This window comes from Zootoca vivipara, chromosome 1 (assembly GCF_965207765.1).
Source record: "Zootoca vivipara chromosome 1, rZooViv2.hap1.1, whole genome shotgun sequence".
NCBI classification, from domain to species: Eukaryota; Metazoa; Chordata; class Lepidosauria; order Squamata; family Lacertidae; genus Zootoca; species Zootoca vivipara.
The window spans coordinates 77,387,437-77,410,882 of record NC_142582.1 but is presented as its reverse complement, the minus strand read 5'-3'; the positions used below and the strand labels follow the sequence as shown (position 1 = coordinate 77,410,882).

The following is a 23,446-nucleotide window of genomic DNA, read 5'->3' as shown; positions in this document are numbered from 1 at the left end:
TTTTTTGGTCATGTTTAACAAACTGCAAGAAACTGCTGGCCCATCTATTTCACTAGGAACTTTGCAAAACATTGTCAAGGACTGAGACAATCTTTTCACATGGGTTTGTAAATGCATCATGTTTATGAAATAAATGCTTATTAAAAAAGAAAGAAATGTGATCCATTTATAGAAACTTTGCATTGTGTTAGTGAGTTTGGGAAGGATTGTGCAAGAATATATTCTGATCATTGCTTTATTCTAGGAATGTGTGGAAACATTACTCAACATCTCAGACATTATAGAACAGATACCAAACTGAACTATACTGAATCATTAACGCTTCTAAAAATAAGAGATAATGGAGTGCAGCAGATTTGTAGTTCACAAACTGTTCCCACTGAATAAAAACACAGGACGCAAGCATTGGGTTTTACAAATTTATTTCTAGACTTTTAGGGGAGGTCTTTATTCTTCTTTCTTTTGCTGGAAACTTATCTGTTACAGGTCTGTTGGTGAACATGTGCATTTCAGACCAGTGATGCCAATAAGTACAATATTATTATTTTTAAAAGATACAAATCTGATTTGTGTTGCTTTCTATAGATCGTTATAACAATGTGACAAATAAAGCATCTCTGTTGGCACGTGAACCCGCTTATAAGCATTTGGCCTTTTAGTACATACAATACTTAAAATTTTGCAGTACACGCTGCCGCTTCTCAGTGAGCAACACATAATATAACCAACAACCACTAACTCAATAATCTTGTTTGGTTCAGAGACACAGAGATGCCACAAACAGAAATGTCTGAGGTAAGCAGTAAGAAATGTTCCTGAAATTTGGACAGAATGAATCCAGTCCTCCTGGGTCCTGCGAATGCTAGAAGCCTTACAAGCCTGCTGTCCTTTTCCATTTGAATAAGCTTAGGTAGGATCTTAACTGCGTTTGCCCTCAAAAATGAAGTTCTAATTCTGTTTTGGTTTAGCAGCATACAGGCAACTAGATTATTCTTCACCATACAACTCTGTTAGCTGGCTTACGTAATGAGATTTACAGGTTGTTGTTTGTATTTTTTTTTAAATTAGCATTATGCTATAATTAACATCAACAAAAACCCTAATATATCATAACAGATTAAACACACACAATACTTAAAATTCCAGAAGATAACCTATCATACCGCATGATGATTCCCCAGTGATGGAAAGCATCGGGCATATAAGAGTTATATTATAATGCACCTTTCATATATCAAATGTGGCTAATAACACAGCTTAAAAACTACTATGATAATAAACCCCAGATCAGAAAAAAAGAATCCACTTTATAAAAAAAACCAAAAAAACAAAACACATAACCAAAAGAACCTGACATTACTCAATCTTCTGAAATGTCTGCTGTTTTAACATTAGCACAAACTAGTTGCAAATCGCGAGACCCATTCAGAATAATGTCCAATGCATTTCAGCTTGCAGTAGAACTATGAGGCATTGTGAACGAACATTAAAACCTGATCTAAACATGGTTAACTGAAGTATGAGGTATTGTGAAGCAGGAACCTTTTTTTGGAATAGAGCAGTAAATCACATTAAGTAAAAATTGATCACATAAAAAAAAATCTACCAAAAATGTCAATAATATAATTTTCTATGAGAAAATTTAAAACCTATAACATGGCAGTATATGACATTGTATAAACGAAAAAAAATGACCACAAAATAGCAGCAAAACACAATGACAAAGATACAGAAAAGCAATGTTAATTTTTCTTTTCAATTCATGCTGGGAATTTATCCATAGCAGCTCAATAAAAAAATGGGAGCGTCCGCTCCCTTTTTTTTTTCCTTTTTAAAACTTTTTTTTTGTTTTTTACAATCAACACCTTAGCGGCAGTTTCTCACATACATTTTGCCATCACATTCTCCTCAAGCATCAACTTCAACAACTATGTCCACGTCCCTTCAGCTACTTTCTACAATAATAATAAAAAAGATACATAGCCAAGATGTGCAAATTTTCTATTTGTAGCTAAATTAAAAAAAAGGAGGGGAAATACACTGGATTAAGAACTTTTCTTTTCAAGTACACCAATTCTACACTTTTAACTATGGCGCTTTCTCGTGGTTATTTTGGAAACATCTGGGCCAAATGTGGTACTATCTTGACACGTCCTCATTTCTTAGTAAGATGAGTTAAAACTGCAACATCAAGGGCAGAAAGATCATTTTGTTTTCTCAGAATCAAGGGGGTGATTTAATTTACAAATTATACTGGCCTTCTGAACATCCTCTGCAATAAATATTCTTTTTAGCCTTAACTATAAATTATATATTTTAGTGTTTAATAGCCTTCAGTTGTACAACATCTAGAGACAATTCTCAAAATATGTGTCCTATAGGTAAACCTTTCAGGCCCCTAAATTTATATTTTTTTCAAAAAAATGAATTGGCACCAAAAGATTTCTAAACATCTCTTCTATTGAAAAGGTTAGGAAGATATCCTGGCAATTTTGTGAATGCAATTTCTCTGACTGGAACACAACCCTTCAGAAAAAAACAACAACCCCACCTTTCCTCACACCATAGTTAAATGCACTTGCTTTGCAATTCTGAGTTTGCACACAAGCACTTTATATATATATTTATATATTTATATATATAATTTCCAAACCATTCCATTTGAAGAAAAAAAAAAATTCCCACACACAAAAAAAGAAAGTATTTCCTATACCTAATGAACTGAAAGTGCTTTGAAATGGAATGGTTTTAAAACAACAATAATAATAAAGAAGAAGATAAAACTGTGGATTCAACCTGGATATAATTAGGCTGTGTATTGTTTGGGTGAAAACCAGCACGTTTTTGTACACTACAAAAATAGGAAGGTTACAAAAATATATTATATAGCTATTGGAACTTCTCTTTAATGTTGGAACAGAATGTCGGATCTTTTCCTGGCCATGCTAAGCTGGAACCCCTAGAAGCCTTACACACAGGTAATCCACAGGCACAGAAGATTAACATATAATAATGCTGATTGCTAACATATACTAACGTAAAGGTTACATTGAAACCATTTATAAGGTGAAGAGGATAAAAACCTAAGGAGATAAAATAAACATTTACAGATGAATTATAAAGTGACTAAATGCATAAGCAAGCAAGATACAGAAAAGCCTAGAACTGCATTAAAGCTATGCTTTTTAAAGGAAAAAAAACACACACCCAAAACACATATAACCTATCTAAAAAAAACACACCCTCTTCTACTTTAAAAATGGTTGGCTTTTTAATATGCAAGAATCAAATCTAATACCTCCCCTGGAGAGACATTTTGTGTGTGTGTGTGTATGTGTGTGTGTGTTAATGCCTATTTTTACAACATAAAGACAAAAACACTTTAATATATAAAAAACTAATTGATTATTATTGTATAAAATCTTCTATTTTTGTAGCACAAACCCCTGGAGATCATGCAAATACTATTTTTTTTTTCTTTTTAAGACGGTTGAGAGTGAAGGGGGGGTTGTCTGTTAAGAGTCACAAAGGGTAGGAAGGGATAGCGAAGAAAAGAATGAATGACATTTTCCCTTCTGGTATAAAAAGTCCTGGAGAAAAGCTTTTCCTGGGTGGGGGGTGGGAGGGGCAGGGGGAGAAGATCCTGATTCCACTTCCTTCTCAGATGCCCTTTCGTTGTTTGCTGGTACTGCCAAGCAAACCCAACTGCAGAAGTCCTCCTTAAATATTCACATCTCTAACATCAGTGGGTGTGCAGGAAAGATCAGCTTCATCTTCAACAGTCTTTGTTTCTGAAGATATGTTGTGTTGCTGTGCCTGGCGTAGACTAGATTCAAGGAGGGATTCAATCTGTTCTTGGCAAGCTCGTAAACAATCCTGCGAAAGTTTAAGAGAAGGGGAAAACTCTTTAGCAAAACAGAGAGAAGTGTGCACAGCCAAATAGCTTATCCCTAGAAAGCAAATAAACAAATGGAAAAGAGTGAGTCATAAATAAGCCATAATAATACAGAAGTGGCCACCACTGTGTTCTCAAACTCAAAAGCCCAATGCATGTGATGTAGATATGAATTTGGAGGTGGGAAGAAACAGGAGACTGCCTAGTGACCCTGGCCCCTGATATACATTATTTCATTTATTCCTTCTATCCTGCTTTCCTTCCCCAAGGGAAGCCCAAACCAGCTAACAACCAACAACTCAATTCACACAAAATATCGAAATAATGAATACAGGTAGCAACCGTTTTGGGCGTGCCTGATATGTGTGCAACCCCCGCAGACCAGGTGATTCACTTGAATCACCTGGCTCTTGCAGCACCAAAAGACGTGCTCCTTTTGGTGCTGCGCAAGCCAGGTGATTCGCAGGGCCCTGCAGCACCAAAAGCCATGCATCTTTTAGTTCTGTGCTGCCCCACATAACAGCTGACTGATGCGGCATTGCAGCCGTGCCAGCCGGTTAAGAGAGGTTAGGTGCCAAACCTGGCACCCAGATGTCTCCACTTCCTTGCAAAAGGCTGGATGCCAGTTGCGGAATGCAACTTCTGCACCTGCACATAGAACTTCAAAGTCACCCAAGGCTGAAGACGCAGGTACCACCCAAAGCAGAGGGTGCAAGTGTTCATTTCCATAAAATGTCACCACTAATTAATCTAAATGGCCCACAGCTATTATTCTCAGCAGAAAAGCCAGTAAGCAAGCAGACCAATGGATCATCTTCTCTAGGTCTCCTTACAGTACAGAAGTATCATCAACAGCTATGAAGATTCACCAGCTGTGCTTTGAGGCTTTAGCTTTCTTTCTGAGGGTGCTCAGACCTGGGCTTCCCCAGTCAGCTCAAAGGAAGTAGCTCCTTTGCACTTGCAACTCAATGAGTAAAGAAGCCTTCCTGTGGAGTAGGGGTCGGATATCCCTAGCCCTCCAGGCCACAGGGAACTGTTGGGACTCCAGTTCTCATCAGCCTCACCAGCATTGCTCATGGCTAGAGATGATGGCAATTATAGTCCAGCAATGTTTGGAGGACCAGTCTACCCACCCCTTCCCCTCCTGTAGTGCACAACCCAGTCAATAAACAAATCTAAGAGAGAGCCTGAACTTTGAATCACTGTCCATATTTGATGTGTGAGCCTTAAGTTCTCGTTGCAGACATAGGCTTATTTGGGCAAATGTATTCTGAAGTGAAAACTTAATGTGACGCTAGGCATATTGAATAATTCCGCATGAAGCCCAGAGCCATCTTTAGTTTCCCATTCAATGGCTATTATAATATATGCCATTGGTTTTCAACTGATGCATCGGGACAGAGTACCAGAGTATGGCCTGATCTAAAGTAGCAGAAGCAAACAGATAGTAAAAAGTTAAGAAATCCATGTTTGGGTTAAAGGTGGGTTTCTCATCTGAAATGGCTGAAGACTATGAATTTCATATATACAACATGAACTAGGCCATTTCATGTATACAACAGAGGTCAGAATGAATAGAAAGCTATCAACATATAGGGTCCCCCCCAGTAGTTCAATGGTAAGCATCCATTGCTGTCTAGCTACAGGAAGGGCTTTAAAGAATACATAAATCTTAAAGTTCATAGCTGATGGAGCAAGGTATTTTGTTGAATGCCGGCAGTGTAAACACAGCCTACTGAACTTAACATACTCTGACAATATGGCAAACTTTTCTATTTTGAAAATACTACCCAGAGCCCCTTTATTGTATTTTATATGGCAACCACTTAGTACTCATCCACACTGTCTGCAAGGAAAATGCACTGAGAGAGGATATATTAGGCGATTTGGAAACGTTTGAACAGTGTAAGAACAGCAAATAGGTGAGTTTTGACGTCTTAAGAAGAGTAACAAATTGATTGCGGCATGAACTTTGGGTGCCAAAGGTCTCTTCCTTGTTGTTTCTGCAACAAACTAACATGGCTACTTTTCTGGAATTGATCCCAAAAGGATCAGCCATGCCAACTAGGAATTAAGAATGGAATGAGACCTGGTAGATCACCAACACATGCATCCCTGTGTGTTGGTGGGACACCTTCTTCAGTGCCAAGTGCTTTAAATAGGCAAAACAAACAATCCCACAGCAGTCTGCCGAAATTCCTTTGGCTCACTGTTTACTCCTGTCTTTCTAACAAACATCGCGAAAGCTTTTTTCAATATGTTTAACTCTGTGTATTAAGAACTTTGAAGTTTCCTTTTGGGATTGCCTTTTCTGATTTAACCTATGACATGTGCTAGCCCTTGCGGTGAAACCAGTCTTCCATGATAAATTGCCGTCAAAAGTGTTAGGATGTGCATGACTGAGAATGAATGTTGTTTTCCTGAGATGGTGACCTGCCTGCTGTTTTCTTTATTTTCCTGTTTCAATTCTGCCTTCATTCAGAAGCTTCTTGTGTGATCTACTAGCTTTTCACTGATTCCGCTGCCACAAGAACCTTCTCTACCACATGGCATTTGGGGGGTAAAATAAGATTAAAAACCCAAGCAAACAATTCTCTGCAAGCCTCTTCTGAGAGAGAGGGAGGTTAATCCTACCTCTAAGCAGATCAGACCATCAGTTACAGCTCACTGAAAACAAATAACCTTTGACCTTTACTGGTTTAAACTCTAGTGTAATATTTCCTCTTGACAGAGAGACAGTATTTTAAATTGCAAAAAGAAACACCCTCTATCCTAAAGCAATTATGCCATAGGCACCCAACACAGCACTGGCTTTTCCTAATAGATACGAATATGGTGTTTCCATGGTGTGAAATGCCTACTCTGATCCCACACATTCTTATTTAACCCAAATAAGAAATATAAAAAGAAATATATAGGCTTTTCCACAAGGGTTTTAAAAACATATTCTATCACTTTCAGAAAGTTTGGGGAAAGTTGTGAGTTTGATTCAACCATAACTGAACAGTACAGTCAACAACTCCATACTGAATGAAAGCATATCACATTTTTCTCATAATTCAAATGCTGGCCACTCACCTGTAATACACTCATCACTTGAAAGTCCCCTGTTGGGATTCTGTTAAACTGAGTGGCCAGACCAATTCCACCTATCGGGAGTTGTTCCCAACCTGGTGAGATCCAGGTGTTTTGAACACCAACTCGCATCAGCCCCAGTCTGTAGGGCTGTGCTGGATGGAATTGGTGGAAGCTGTAGTCCACAACACCTGCAGGGCGCAAGGTTGGGGAAAGCTTACCTATAACACTTAAGAGGAACTCGTATTGTCACACACACACACACACACACACACACACACACACACACACAATTAACAACCAAGAAAGCATGATCAAACCTACAGACGTAGTCAGAGTTCTAAACAAAGACCTCTGGCGTACACAAATTCCAGCTGCTCCAAGGGGGCACAGGTCTTACCCCTAAATTCATGCTGTAGTTTCCAAAACTCAGCATGACATCAGGGACAATCCCCAGCCCCTGCCCATCTCTACGCACAGTAAGCATGCAGTTCATTTCTGTCACAGACTTCCAATATGGCAGTCGCATCTTACAACTACAGCGTTGACAGAGACTAGCCCCAAACTCTTCTTAGGCTTGGAAGTGAGGAACACAACGGTCTCAGCAGTTGTCGTCGTCATCATCATCATCATCCCTACTACTATTATTTATTTATCTATCCTTTTCCCTGATGGGGACTCATGCTGTGAAGGTGCTTGAAAACGCAGTGTGATGTAGCCCCCACTTCTGCTCTTGGATTTGGAAATCATCACACAGACAAACACATGCCCACCAGAAGATGCCATTGAAGCAAATTGCAATGTTGGAATGGTAATAAGAAGGATCTCCTGGATTAGGCCAGTGGCCCACCTAGCCTAGCATCCTGTTCTCAAAGTGGCCAACTGGAAGCCTGTGGGAAACAAGCAGATACCTGAGCACAACATTCCCCCGTCCTAGAACTCTGGTATTCAGAAGCATACTGCCTCAGTCAGTGGTGCTAGAACACAGCCATCCATAAATTTGTCTAATCCTCTTTTAAAGCCATCTGAGTTGATGGCCACCCCTGCTTCTTGTGGCAGCGAATTCCATGGTGGGATCCCTACCCCCTTCTCCAGCTCCAAAGGCCAGCTGGGGCCTGCTCTTGTCATGTTGAGTTTCCAAAGTGCAGTCCAATTGTGGAGCTGATACCACAACACCTTCCCAGGATTTGGGCTGGAGGAATGCTGAAGCTCATCAAGCTTGCTAGAGAGTGACTAGACACTCACAAGCTTTGTAAAAACAAACAAAAACTGGGCGCATAGCACATATGGTTTCAGGGATTGTGACCAAAAGATTCATTGTCACTGGAGGGGACCTGCAAATTTTAGCTCCACATTGCTTTTTCTCCCCAGTGATTACTGGCAAGTCTTTCAGCAGATGCAAGGAACTCAAGAGTTGGTACTGATGTCTGAAACTCAATTTTGAGCTTTGGAACCAACTAGAACCTTGCTGTTTCTGGCCTTTCCTTCCCAATGCTTGACATGAATGTCAAGGGAGTAACCATGTGCCAGACACTGTGGAATCTCAAAAGAAGCAAGCAAAACTCATGCTGCATCCCATCTTCTCCAAAGCCTAGTAGTGTGAACAGTGTAGGGCTGCCGTACGTCCATAATTTCCCGAGCATAGCTGGAATACGGCAGTCAGAAACTGTCAGGGTGGAAATCACTGGAATGTATGGCAAGCTCAACAACTTTGCCAAAGACAACTTTTTGTGTCTGGATTTTTACTTTTTGAAATATGGCAACCTAGAAGTGGGACATGAGCCAACCCCCCATTTACATTTTCTTTGCATGCCACAGAACATGGGGGAGGGTGTTGCACTAGCTGGCATAAAGCCAGTTTCCTTTCCCCTACATGGCAAACTCAGATTATGTTTTTGGAATCCTGTTCCTTAGAAAGTAATATATATTTGGTTGCATTGGACTAGAACTGCCTAGTTTTGAATTATTGGCACTGTCAATCGATAGTGGCATTAGAACGGAACCTGTGTATTATGGGAATTGTAGTCCAACAACCTTTAGAGGGCATCAGATTGGGGAAAGTTTACTTAGTGCTTGTTCAGTCCAGGCCTGAGAGTTGTGAGCAAATGAGTGTGCTCTACTAACATAAAGACATAACTTTTTACTATAACTAAGCTGTGATCAGGGTGTGTGTCAGTCAATTTGGGATTTGGTTATCAAAGAAAAGTAACAGAGACAACTTAAGAATCCTGCAATATTGCCTGGTCCACTGTGGTTACAGACGAGATGCTCCCAGTGTGAAGCCAAACAAATTCCAATGTATTTAACAGACAGCATCAAAAACAAATTGAATGTAGAAATTTTCTGGCCTTGAAATGAATGTCGGGAACAGAGCCGATGGAAGACAGCCCAAGAGTCTAATGGTGGCTATCTGACTTCTAATTACCACTGATCAAAAGCAAAATGGGAAATTGGACTCCTACCAAAATGAACCATAAAGGAATTTCAGTCAGTTGCTATTAATTTTAGTTTTTTCTTGGTTAAAGGTAAAAAATTACCGTAACCATATTATATATATTTTTTAATCCTCTAGGTCATCTATTCCAGCCAAGAATTTTAAGTATATTTTACGATGTTCAAATGAAATGAAATGAAATGTTGATCTCTGTGGTTTTTAAACTTTAAAGTTCACAACTGTGTGACACATTATGAAAACCAATGCACTTGTAGAAGATAAAGTGCAAGTTCTATGTTAAGCAACCCAGAAAAACTTGGGACGTCTAGCCCGACTTTGTGCCCTTCTGATTTTCAGGCTGCAACTCCCATCCATCTGATGATTATGGAGCATCAGCCTCAGCCACGAATGGTGGCAGCTGTGGAAGGCCACAAGTTAGCTGGTCCCCTGTGCAGACAATGGAACAGTGGTATGACTTGGTTAAAGGCAGGTTGCCATGTTCCTAGTTCAGAAGCTGCTATTGGATAAAAACTTAGCTTGAAAAGGGGAGGCAGCACTGACATTCAGCCCCTACTGCCAAAGGGTAGTAAGCTTCAAAAGCTGATATATATTTTTTAACAGAATAACCCCATTTTTCTTTTGTCCACTGCATTTTTAGAACACCATACTCTTTCTTGGAGACACCTAAAAACAATTCAAAAGTATGACAACATAAAATTCAGTAGACCAGAATTATGTACAAACACATCAAGCCATTTCTTTTTACAAAAGAATATCCATGGAACCTCAGAGATTTTTAAGAATGCGTTTCTACATAATGCTCATGAGCCAAATTTTATAATAGAATTGCTTGAATCACACTCTTGTCTGTAGCTGTGTCTAATGATGAACAGAGTAACTCAAAATGCAGGAGGCAAGAAATGGAGTGCTTCTGTAAATAAACAAACCACAAGCCCTTTTCTCTAGCACCTTTTGAGGTTCACCTCCTTTCTGTGGTCAGGAAAATTTAGTCCCAGTGCATACTGAACAGAGTTCTCTGGATCATAGCTCTTTTGAAAGACACTGGTGGGTTGAATCCAAAGAATAGAAAATCTTTGGAAAGCAGCTGTGATTGCTATTCCCAAGGGCTTGGACAAGTGCTAACAGAAAGAATTGCACTGTGCTGTAGGCACTAGGCTCCATAGATTTTCTTGGGATTCTGTTTGTGCAACAGTTTTGGCAAGTAACCAAACATATTTCCTGTGTAAGGTGTAAAGGTAAAGGTAAAGGACTCCTGGATGATTAAATCCAGTCAAAGGTGACTATGGGGTGCAGTGCCGAAGTCGCTTCAGGCTGAGGGAGCTGGGCTGGCGTTTGTCCACAGACAGCTTTCCAGGTCATGTGGCCAGCATGACTAAACCGCTTCTGATAGAAGCCAGAGAGTGCACAGAAACACCGTTTACCTTCCCACCGCAGTGGTACCTATTTATCTACTTGCACTGGTGTGCTTTCGAACTGCTAGGTTGGCAGGAGCTGGGACAGAGCAACGGAAGCTCCCCCTGTCGTCCGGATTTGAACCGCCAACCTTCCAATCGGCAAGCCCAAATGGCTCAGTCTGGTTTAGACCACAGCACCACCCGCTCCCCTATTTCCTGTGTAACACTCCAGTGTGATGTGTAAAACGATCCTTCCGTGAGCGAAAGCCACCTTCCACATGCAAAAGAGGACCTTTGGATCCAAAGCATTGTTTTCAATCATAAAAATCCCTCTTTCTGAGAAAAGCTCAGATATTGACCAAACCACAGAAGAATGCATTGTTTCACCTGATTCAGAGGTCCACAATGCAATAGACTCCAGTTCCATCTTATGCAAGAAAAGATGCTTAAATATAATTTCCTTTAAAATCACGATCGGTGTGGGATAGCAGGTCATTCAACTGCTAAGTCAAATGTATTGCACTGGACAGAGACAAAGTACAGTGGAGAACCTACTTTGTTCATAGGTAGACAAGACTGCAATTCAGGTATTAAAGCCAACAAGTTTACCACACAAATGGAGAGACAGCAGAGGCAAGGGCACTAACTCTAACCCCCACTGGGCTTCAAGAGTTTGAGTTCAACATCCTGCAGTAGAGACCCTGCTCTTCCTAAGGCATGCTCCCTAAGCAATGTATATCCTGGAAAATTGAGGTTCTACATTGCTGAGGGAGCCTCCATGTCTTGACAGCCACCCTCAAAACTTGTGGAGAGCAAATGGGAAAGGGTGGAGGAAATGTGCACATCCCTGCTCTCCTCATTCACATGTTCTACTTATTTGTGAGTTCAACATCTGTATAAGGCTTACACCACCTTGTTTCAACATTTGAAATGAAGCCAATACTTCAGGGGTGAATTTAGACCTGGTGCCACTGAAGCGCTTCAGGTGCACTCTTCAAGCTGAAGTTGTGCCACTGAAATCAAGCAGTTTTGAGCATAACAAGAGGACTCAATCCACCTAGCACTACCACAAAACATACCCTTCATTCAAGGCAACGGGGGCTCATGTGTGAGGTCTGCAAAGGCTTCACAAAAATGAGGAGAGTAGATCAGGCTCAGGTAAACTGCATCCTGCAACCCTGACACTAAATGTAAGTTAGCACTGCCTTCAATGAAGCGTTCTTTCTGCAAAACAAGACACAGCTCTGTGGTGCTTTCTTTAGCTCCTAATCTGGCATCAAATCAAAAGTAGGCAGGATGTGATTTAAAAGAACCTAGTGCCAATATGGCTTCTGCAGGCTGCTTTTCTCAAACTGCCTTCACTATTCTCTCTCTCTCTCTCTTGCTATGCAGGCAGATGATGGATCAGCGTAGGCATCTATGTAGCTTGCACTGAATACATCCAATCCTGAAAAAAGACTGCCTATAGCCAAAACTTTAGCAGCATGAAAGACAAATAAAAAAACAACATCATGAACCCATGTAGAATGCAACGGTGAAGCAAGCATTTGCAATCAAAATACCGCAATATTCCATTCATTATGAAGTCTCAGGACGTTAAGGAACCTCGTTGTAATTGCGACAGCTCTCGTTTCTGCACTCTTATATTTTCTATATATTTATGGACATATGAAACAAGGAATGTTTTAGCCGAGCCTCCAAGATTTGGTTGCAAGCCTCTGGGCTGACTTTATCTGACTCATTGTTGGTGCTTGGAGACCTCACAAGAACCTTTTTCAAGCATCTTTTTATGGGGCTTTCGCATTGTTCCAACACAAAGCTAAACTCTGCCCCAACTTCACACACCATTAGGGCATGGATCATTGACTTTAGGTCTTCCTTGTAGGCTCCCTTCCTGCCCATTCATTCATGAAAGGTTTATTGCTCTCTAGTTACTGATGAGCATCTCCAGGAAGAGTCCTATGAGGACCATCTACCTTTTCACGAAATAATGGGGCAAACTTTTTTTCAAAAAAGAAAACCAGCTGGGATGGGGAGGGCTTGGAATGAAGTATGATCTACTGTGCAGGTTTACCTTGTTGTAAACCATTAAAATTCTGTTAATATCCTTCCCCCCCCCCAAAAAAAAACCATCTAGCAATATAAAGAATCTCAGGAGTGGTTAAAAAAAGAGAGAGAAAGCTAAATGGTATCATTGAGTCTGTTCACCGCAATCACTAGTTCCTTGACTTACTTCAAAGAGCACTTGTCCACACAATTTAATTATCTATAGATCAAATCAATAGAGCCTCTGAACTTGTCCTCTTAAGAGTTTCTCCTTTCCTTTCTTGGTATTTCTTCATTGAAAGGCTTGGAACTAGTGGTAGCCTTCAGTCCACACAAGACATAAAGCACACTTTTGGGTACTAATGTAGACAATAAATAACTGAAGATGAAGAAGGTGACAGATGTGAAGCAACTTTTGAGCCTTGCTTTGATTTGAGGCCCACAAACAGAATAGATGCCCCATCCAGGAGGCACCATGACTACGGATCAAGCATCACTTACCGGGTCACATTTGATGACTTTCGAGAGGAAATGTGTGAGGCATTGGTAAGAGAGGAAAGCGTTGGTGTTTCCAAGGTGAAGGCCTTGCACAGCAGCTACCACACTACCAGCTGCAATCATGGAAGGTGGATTTGAAATAAACTTAACATCTGTTGGGGGGAAAAACAAAGAAATAGAAGTGAGCTTGCATATACATACCACCCCACGCTCACAGGTGCAAATAAAGGAAGCTTACCCAGTGACCAAAGGTTTCCAATGTGCAGGCGCTAAGGTGGCTTAACAGAGCATGTCCATGTGGACATATATGCGTCTAGGCTTAGCTTACTGCTTTTCTTACAGCATCTCTTGGAACATTTTTTGGCCCATTTCTGTGAACAGTCCCATGAAAACCAACCTGCATATCAATTCACCCATGCAATTGTTTCCTTCAACGATATGTGTTGGTATTAGCATCCATGTTCTGCTTGCAAGCCTCCCATAGAAATATGGTCAGCCACTGTGATGGACATGCTGATGGACTAAACTGGCCTTTGGCCTAATCCATCAGAGCTCTTCTTAAAATCCCATGTAGTTGCACAGATTTAGGGCTTTGTGGTGCTTTATTGCACTAAAGGCTGTAGCAATTCCTTTGAAACTGGACCACCACCTTGCATTCTATTGTTTTACAGGATGGTTCAGTCTCCGGCAGCTAAAAAACACACACATTCATCATCAGATGATGCGTTTGCAAGCAAAGCCAGTATAGAATCCTGGTTTCAACACTGTTCCGAGAGAGCACACTTAAGAGGGTTTTCTAATTTTCTGTCCAAGTGGTTTCATATAATAAATCTACGCAGAACAGCATCCAACAGCCCAAATGTATACTTTTTTTAAGCACTGCTGAGTCCAATGAGATTAAGTCTGAAGTGAATGGGACTGCAGTTCAAGGCTCCAACCCTCCATTAAACATACTTCTGACCGTATACACTTAGACCAAAAATCTTACTCTTTCTAATAAAGGTGGAAACCTGAACCCCACATATACAACTTCACCACTGCAGTGAAATAGAGAAATCGGATGTAAATGGGCACTTCCTCTGGTAAATGTTTTGCTTCAACCTTTCCCTTATCTGTGACTGCCTTCCATCCTGGCAATGGGGACTTAATGTAAATGTGGCATAGCTAAGTGAAGGGGGTCCCAAGAACTGGCAGACAATAAGCTACATTCTGATATGACACCATGCTGACAAGAGCCTGGGCCCACTTCCAGACTGCATTGCTGTAGGTCTTGTGGCAAAGCCACTCCCCATGATTGCTTGGCCTACAGCTGCCATAGAGAATGTTACAGCAACAAAAAAAGCAATCATTTACATTCTGAGGCTAAGACTCCTTCTAAGCAGGCATGTTTGATCCAAGCCTGCATTTGACCATGACCAGGAATTAAGAGAGGGAAAACATGCTTCAATATCTGATTGTCAGGATGAAAGCAGAAAAATGCCAACCTATGTACATCAACTTAGGAAACACTCCCAGCAGCTTGGAGGCAATCCATCTGCTCACCTACAAACCCCAAAGAATCTAAATAATTGCAATTTCCCTTCCAATAGTCGACTATGCTAAACACGTTCTTAAAATCTTAAATATTTTAAATTGTGATTTGCAGCTGCTCTTCAGGAAAACCAGTGCGAGAATATTTTATCAGCAAAATCACCTCCAGGACTGTGTAAAAGTCATTTCTTTCGCATTCCTTGTTAAACACAATGGCTTGCATTCAATTAAGTCTTATTAGGAGTAGATCCACTGAAAATACCTTAGTTTGTCATGTCCCTTAAGATCAATAGGGCTACTGTGAGTATCCCTATACTACTGTACTAACCAATATTAGCATCTTATTCCAATTTAAAATGTTGACAATAGGGCAATATGCCCTTTTAAAAGATTGGGAGATGAGAGATAGTTGGTAGATCATGAGACTCAATCTCAGGTTTGTTGTTGAGGGAAAACACAATTCAGGAGCATTTGCACACTGCGGTGCAGAGCAACACACCTTTAAATGCTCAAAGCATCAACTCTTAAATGATCCCCTAAGACATGGACTATATGTATTGCTATTTAAACACTATGCCATGTTGCCTGAGATTACCTTCCTACCTTTCATTTTACAAAGACCTGTAATATTTGCTAAAAGTATGCATAAGTGCATACCTCTGACACTAGGCATCAATAAATTTTCAACATCAGCACAGAAATGACCACCCTTATCTGGCATTTTGACTTCTACATCACCCAGACTTGATTTTTTCTTCCAATCTTGGAAACTTTGCTTTTTTCAATTTGGAATGAGGGCCCCACCTTTAAAACAAAACAAAAACAAAAACCCCAACTCCAAAATGGGCAAAGTGATCATGAGATCATTCAAAGAGTAGCAAGTTTGGGAATGCACAAAGTACTTCCTTTTAAAGTGGCGAGAAAAAAGGAAGAGGAATTCCTTGTCACACCCTCTTTCTTCCCAAGGTGGAAAAGCAATAATGAAGTTTAAATGACCAGTTTGTGCCTGTCCCTATAACCACTCTAGACAAGCGGCATGGACAGACTTTTTGTTGCGACACAACAAGGAATTATTTGTGGCAGAGACCACTAATTTCAGCATATTAATCAGGGGGCCCCTCTCGGCTGTAATTGGATGCTCCCAAGGGAAGAGTGTGGCATCATTGTCAGCCTCCATTGCCTCATCTTGCGCTATTGAGCGCTCAGGAACAAGGGGGCTTCGGTGAGATGAATTAGACCTGACACAGCTACAATGGGGAAGGGGGCCCCTCAATTGAAGCACACATCCCCAGTAGCCTATCTGAGACTTCATCCAAAAAGAATAAACAACTTCAGTGTTGTTAAAAGGAGAGGAGGGGGGGAGGAAAGAGGAGAGAAAAGAATGCCAGCCACCCTGAAGGGAGGACAAAGCAGGCATCTAGGCGCTGTAGCGCTTAAAAAAAAAAAATTCCTAACAAGGCAAGTCACCCCCTTTTCCTTTTTAAATGGAGCAGCAATTCCATCCGTCTGGAGAGCTGGGGGCTATGAATGAAAATCTTTTCATTGAGGCAAATCAAAACTCCGAACATAAATCACTGGCTGCGAGATGCAACAGGTTTCAACTGGTCGCATACCTTGAGACTTCCAATTTTAGAAAGGCTCGCAGAATAGGCGAATTGTGGCAAATGCGTTTCAAAGGGAGGGCTTTTCTCCAGCAAAATCACATTAAATAATGATAATAATCCTCCGCGGAAGAAAAGTGGGTGGGGCGGGGCGGAGCAGCAGTGGCAGACCCAATTATGTTTAGACAGCCGGGGGAACAGAATGAAACCCCGAATCTCCCAATATTTGTCCCAATTAATCGTTCTGCTTGTTTAGAGCAGGGCCTTTTCCCTAAGCAGTGGTCTCAGCTTGGATCAATGAAGCTCACTTCATTTGTGTGATCTGTGCCTTCCTTGGCCATGCCAGGGCCCTATTCATTAGGCTAAACAACTCATGGTACCAAGCCTCCCACCACACAAAAGGAGTCTTTGGAGAAAACACATTCAAAACAAAACAAAACAACACACACACACGTGAAAGAGAGAGAGAGAAATTACAAAGCAAATCCAGTCTGGTTAGACAGAGAGCCGAAGGAGGAACATAAAAGGGAATTCCTTTTAGCATCACCTTTGCTTGTAATCTTCTTTATATCTAGAACAAAACCACAATCCTAGAAATCCTCAAATATTTGTTTTATCCTGCCTTCACATCATTTAAACTTTTTCTCCCACTGTTTTAAAGTAATAGTTACTGTATATTGCAGTGTCCCCCTAGGAACCTTCCCCTTTTATTCCGCATGAAGTGGAAGTTGTGCTCTAATGGCCAAATGGACCTTTAATTCAATGGGGTTTTGGATGAAGCCTCAGCAGTAGTTAATAAAACAGGGTTTGTAACTCATCCGATGGGAGCTTGGCAAATTAGAATAGCAGAACGAGGAAACAGTAAAAACCAATCCTATCTGTAGCAAGGCCATGCATCCATTTCCAGATCTCTGTCTAAGCAGCCCTCAATTAATTAATTTTCTTTCTTTCTTTCTTTCATTGCCTGTTAAGGATAAATTCACCAACATAAAACCCTATTAAACATTGTTTACTTAGGCAAAATTCCCACTGACTTCATTAGGATTGGGGGTTCCCTTGTTGACCTCCACACGCTTCTTTTAAAAGCCTGCGTAGAACATTTCTGGAAAAGGTTTGCATTCACCAATTCATTTTCTGGTTCTACGTATGGCGTTTAGAACAATGTTTAAGATAGGCCTCTAGACGTGCCTTCTAAACCAGAAACATAACAACACTGACAGCAGATCAAAGAACTTGGCTCTTTGCAAGCCTCCGACCTTTGAACTATTCTTGTTTTCATCACTGTGGAACTGCTGCTGCCAGCGAAATAACCCAGGTTAAACATCCCCATATCCAAAAAGAGGAGGCTGTTTGGGGATAACAAACAAACAAACAGGTTCGAAAACTCACTCTGTGGCCACAAGGCTTGTCTCACCATTGGGACTTGCTAGCTTGCTGTAAACGAATCTCTTTTATATCCAAAAACTTGATTCTTTTTACAGAGCACTCCTGTTCATGTCTACTCAGCGGCAAGTCTCAGTGGAGCTTACTCCCAGGTAACTGTGCTTAAGACTAAAAACTTTTTTAAAAAATAAATAAATGCCCTAATGTTTTTTAAGAGCAGGGTGAGGAATGCATTTTCTAGAAGACGCTGAGCTGCATACAGTCCTACAGTTAGGCTCAGGATGAAAGGCGAGATTGAAAAATACTTACAATATTTACATATTTCTCTTTGGAGAGTCTGCGGCTACCTCTCTAAACCAAACCCTGTAGTAGGACAGCCTGTTTAAAACCAGCAAGGGGAGGTGGGGGGGGGGAATCTGCTTGTTGTTTTTCTTGGATCTTTCCACCAAATACATCTCAGGTGTGACATCACAAACTGCTGGGCTTTAACCTCAAGCATCAACTTGGATTTTAAATGCAATTCAAGTTTCCAAGCTCAAAGAAGTCTATTCAAGCTCAATTGTCCCATGCCAACCTTGGAAAATTACAAATCACATCTCACCAATATAAACACTCCCAGAATGTATGTAAAAAACACCGGTTTGATCCTCAAGAGTCAACACGGCAGGCTTCCGTTCAAAATAGCTTCGTTGCCCTTTAGCCATTTCCAGATCATTCTTGCCACACTGGAGGAAAACTAATTTATCTCTCCCTTTTTTAATATCCACCCCCCCTTTCCCCATTTGGCCTGCTGCAAAAAAGCACCAGCTGTGCTACCGTACCTGAACATCAGGAATGCAACAACACATTTCTGATCTCAGACTCCTGCTTGTCGTTTAGGGGGTGAAAGATTGGAATAAGGAATCAAGGAAATGAAACAGCAACAAGGGAAGTGGCAGGGCGGGGGAAGAGTGCTTAAAAGTGCTGGCATGCGCGCACACACACAGAGATTGCCCTTGAAACCCAAAACCAGTCCCCTCTCTATGAAATCCTGGAGCTTTGTCATAGTCTCTGGCTCCTCCCGTGGTTTCGAGCGCACATGGCTTCTGCACAGCACGTGGTCAGCAGGGTGTGGACAGCAGAGACTCAGCTCTTGGCCAGAGAACTTCTACGTTGGGCCCACTTCAACGTCTTTGCTCCTGCCCTCTGCCAGCAGCACTTAAGGATCGGGAAGGGGCGGGAAGAGATTCAATTCTAAATGTTCCAGAGAAAGCGGACACAAACCCTATGCCCCAATGAGTTTAAAATGGCAAGAACAGCAACAACAAGAGAGGGGGGAAAACAGGTTTCCGAGGCCATCCAGCCCTGAAGCTCTTGGGTAGACCTCTGAGAGCATGACACTCTGCAATTGACAATTAATCTAGCCACTTCCCCCAGGCTGAACAACACTCCGCAAAGCGATTTTCAGCCTCGAAACGGAGAGGAAATGCCTCTTTCTGGCAAACTCACCTTTGGCAAAAGTAATCCGGGTTCTGGAAAAGGAGACACCTGCTTAGTGCATGAGCTAAGCTGAAAATTTAGTGCCCAGTTTTAAAGGGTGCGCCTATGGGATTCTGGGCAGCGGGTAAAGGGAGGAGGGTGTGCTTGCTGGGGTACACAGACACACAACACGCCTTCTGGAGAGTGCAAGGCTCATACCTGTAGCACATAGAGCCACAAAAGTCTGGGCGTGTTTACGGATGATCTGCTTGCTGTCCTCAGCCACAGGCATTTTACTTAGAAAATGTTCAATAAAGTCATGAGGGGTCATGGCAGCCAGATTCCATTTCAGCTTATTCACCAGAAGCAGTTCCATTTGCTACAAGGAGGGTGGGGTGGAGGAAGAAAGGAGAGAAAGAGAGAGAGAGAGAAATGCGATTACAAAGTTCCCTTTATAAGCACATGGAAATGCAGCGTTTGTCGGCCGAGTAGCTATCCTAACACTGTATCCTAAAGTCAGCTTCACTTTAGGTGCCTTGCTTTGTGCAGGAGGGCGAGTTTCGCCAGCAGAAAATGGGCTCTTGCCAAACATGGCAGCAGCCATAATGCCACCGGAGGAGAACAGAAGCAGGCGGGAAAGGTGCCTTTCCACAGGAAAATTACATAATTCTGTTCCCTCTCCCCCCCCCCATTCCAGCCCCCCCCCACCCAGCTGCTCCATTAACCAGGCCGGCTGGATGAGTTTCTACCGCAAGAGGGCGCCAGCCACCCATTTTTCCGCCTCTCCCCCATCTTGTTAGTACGTATATTTCTCCTCGTTGTGAGTTAATAATAAGGGTTTAACCTATTAGGGAATTTTCATTCAGTTAATCTACTGCACAATATGGGCTGCAGCAGTCCAGAGGTTGACTTAATACACCGTTGCTAAAAATATTTATTTACTCCCCGCCACAAAAAGAGAAAGAAAAGTGTGCTTAGGATTGCAGCTCAGCAAGTCTGTCTCCTTGACGCATGTTTACTTGGAAATAAATCCTAAGGAGTTCAATAAGGCTCACGCCCCACAAGGAATGTGGAAGGGATATTAGGCACCCCCGGCTTTGTCATTCAGAAATCTCAAGAACCATATTGGGCTTATCTGTTATCTCCATTCAGGCAGTCTAGAACTTTTGTCTGGATAACGCAGGAAGAGCAGCAGGAAGAGCGCAAGCTGCGCAAAGCCAGGCACAGTTCTCAAACCTCAAATGTGAGGCATGGGTTATGAAGGGGATATAAATCTATTTCTTTTCCTTGGTGAGGTTTATTGCTTTGCTTCCCTGATGAAATTAAATAGGAAATTACCAGTAATTCGTTGGGTCTAATGGAGTTATCAGTGTAAATACACAGTTTTTCTGCAGTTAGAGGAATGGTTTCCTTCATTTTCGAAGCCACAAACATGCAGGTAGCTCCCAGCAGTTGCAGGCGGGTTTTCTTGAGGGGTTCAAAGGAGAGATATCGGTCCAAATAGTTCATAGCCAAGGGGAAAACCTCCTCTTCACATTTCTGCTCCTCACAAACCTGCAGGGGAAAGAAAGCCTGTTGAAACCAGCACTTTAAAAAGTAATTTTTTATTAAAAAAAGCTCAAGGAGTTCCCCATGCCTTCTGGTAACCAGCTTGCTTTCAGTGGCTATGAGGTGGTGAAGGGGGAAGAAACAAAACAGATTAAGTGAATTTCCTCGAATAAAAACAAATAAACCGACGAAAGAGTGCAAGAGAAGAAATGAAAGAGAAAGTCGCAAGTTGAGCAAAATGTGGCTTTCGAAAACGTGGTCGGCGTTCCGACAAGAAAAAAGAAAATGGGAGCTTTTGAGGGGCCCCCTATTGAACGGCAAGCCCCCCAAAAAAATTGGGGAAGGGGGTTTCAACCCGTTGGGGGCCACGGCCTAGATGCCCCCTATTGGCTCCCCCTGACTTGGGAGCTGCCGACCCCCGCTTTCGTCGAGACACAAAGGTGGCGTCCAGTAAGGCAGCTGCAAGCCTTTTTCCCCAGACGTCATCTTTTCAAAAAATATTTAAAAATATTTAAAAAATCTGCAGAGCCCCCAAAAGAGTCTGAAAACACCGCGGCGGGGGTCCTTTACCGATCCCCCTTGGGATGAGACCCGGTGGACTCTCCAGGGGGACACCCCGAAGTCAAACTCCAGGGCTCCCCAGTCCTCTTCTCTCACCCTCCCTGAGGAAGCAACGTGCGACATTTGCCAGCGCCCCGGCTTTCAAAAATTAATTAAAAATAGACCGCAAGCCCGCAGGGCTTCGCAAAAGGGCTGAAAATGTAGCCCAGACGCCCCTGGTCCTGATGGGAACCCCCACAAACACGTGTCGCCGACGGAAGGCGAAATTCACACCGGTTTTTGCCGGGCGACCTTGCCGACAAGTTCGTGCAGCAGAAGCATGTCTTCCAAGGGGGAAGCCCAGAGGCTCGCTTCTGCTCCCTGAACAAAGAAAAGTTTCCAGCAGCAACTCCCCAAGATCTGCAAGCCAGGAGCCCGATCCCCTCTGCCCGGGGTCCCCGCGGGAACCCCACTTTCCTCTCCCCCCCTCCCGCGGGCTCCTGCCTTTCTAATTATTAATAAACACTTGGCCTTTGCAATAAAAGAACAAAGATGGCGCATAATACTGGCACGGGGAGCACTTGCATACGTGTCCATGGATATTAATTTAAAATAAAATCCTAGTCCGGTTCATGGCAAGGTTGAAGGGCTGCCGAAGAATCCGGAGGGGGGCATGCTGGGCTCCAGGGATCTGCCGATCCCACCTTTAGGATCCCGCAGAGGCACGAGGAAGGGGGGCGTCTTTCTGAAACTTCCAAAACTCGCTTTCTCCCCTCATTTTTTTTGCACGAATTGACTATATACTGACTCGACAAGCCCCCGGTTATTGTGACAGCGTAAAGGCTGCATTCTGGTTTATCTAGCCCAAGTCTATAGGAAAGAGGGGAAAGGCGTGGAGGGTGGGGGTGGCGGGGGGGGTAGAGATCAATGCTTCACAGTATGTTTTAGGGTGCAGGAAATTGGAGGGGGGTAAAGAAAGACAGAAAAGAGAGAAAGAGAGACACTGCGACTCCGGAATGGTTTTATTGCGAGAAAGCGCAAGCTTTTGCAAAGCGCGTTTACCAACCTCCAACATCCAAGTGGCCACTATTTTCCTCATATATGGTAAGATCTCCTTCTGCACGCACTTGAAGTAGGAGACCGAGGGCGAGCAGGTCTCCTCTGCTTTCAGCATCGTCTGCAAGACCCTGTCATTGAGCAGGTTGGTGTCTTGGTAGGCTCTCCTGATGGTCTCCACTTCACAGCAGAGCAGCTGATGTTCCATGTCTGCCGCCTCCGCCTCCTGCTTGCTCCTTCTCCTGCAGGCGCAGCTTTGCTCCAAAGGACTGAGTCAGATTCTCTGGCTCTTCCCCTTCCAGGAGTCCCTCAGATGCTGCTTGCTGCTGCTACTGCTGCTACAGCCCTCTGGAGGCTGCAAAACTTTCTAACTTCCAACTAAACTCTCCTGTATGAGTCCCCCCGTGACGTGACTGTTGTTAAGCAGAGATCAAAGCGCGGGGAGAATGCGAAAGAGAAGGGAGAGGGAGAGAAGCCAAAAGCAGGGGGCAGAGCCCTAAAGCCATCCCATAGGCTGCAAGTCCTTCCCCCTTTGCTTAGCGAAGACAGAAGCAGGGCTTTTAATGCAAATGCAAATGAGGACAAGGGCTCGCTTTCTTTCTTTTTCTCCCCCCCCCTTTCGGGGGAAGGAGGGAGAGACAGAGACAGAGAGAGGTGGTGGGGGAAGCCCAAATTGTGTTTCCACTGGATCAGGCAGAATTTTTTAAAAATGGAGAGGGCTCGGGCAGCCGAATGATGAATGAGACTAGGCCACACACAGACACGGACAGGCAGAAGGGGCTCCGGGCTCCTTTTCCAAGGAAGGGACCCCACCGCCACTACGGTGGTTTGGAAGATATCATCTGCGTCGTGGGCCATCCATCGAGGAAACCAGCATTCTTAGCCGTGTTTATTTTTATTTAATTTTTTAAGTTATTATTTTAGAAGGCAACCTCATTTTCTGGATAAGTTGGGAAAAGCAGCCGGG

General features: G+C 42.7%; 1 protein-coding gene across 1 annotated transcript; it reads right to left on the bottom strand.

Moving 5' to 3' along the window:
* Positions 1-405: 405 nt before the first annotated feature.
* Positions 406-22,913, bottom strand: CCND1 (cyclin D1). The gene is made up of 5 exons (XM_035117125.3): positions 22,490-22,913; positions 20,674-20,889; positions 19,555-19,714; positions 13,367-13,515; positions 406-3,876 (listed from the first exon to the last, which is right to left on the bottom strand). The coding sequence occupies exons 1-5, from the start codon at positions 22,685-22,687 to the stop codon at positions 3,721-3,723; spliced, it is 879 nt and encodes a 292-aa protein (XP_034973016.1). The 5' UTR covers positions 22,688-22,913; the 3' UTR covers positions 406-3,720.
* Between the last annotated feature and the right edge of the window lie 533 nt (positions 22,914-23,446).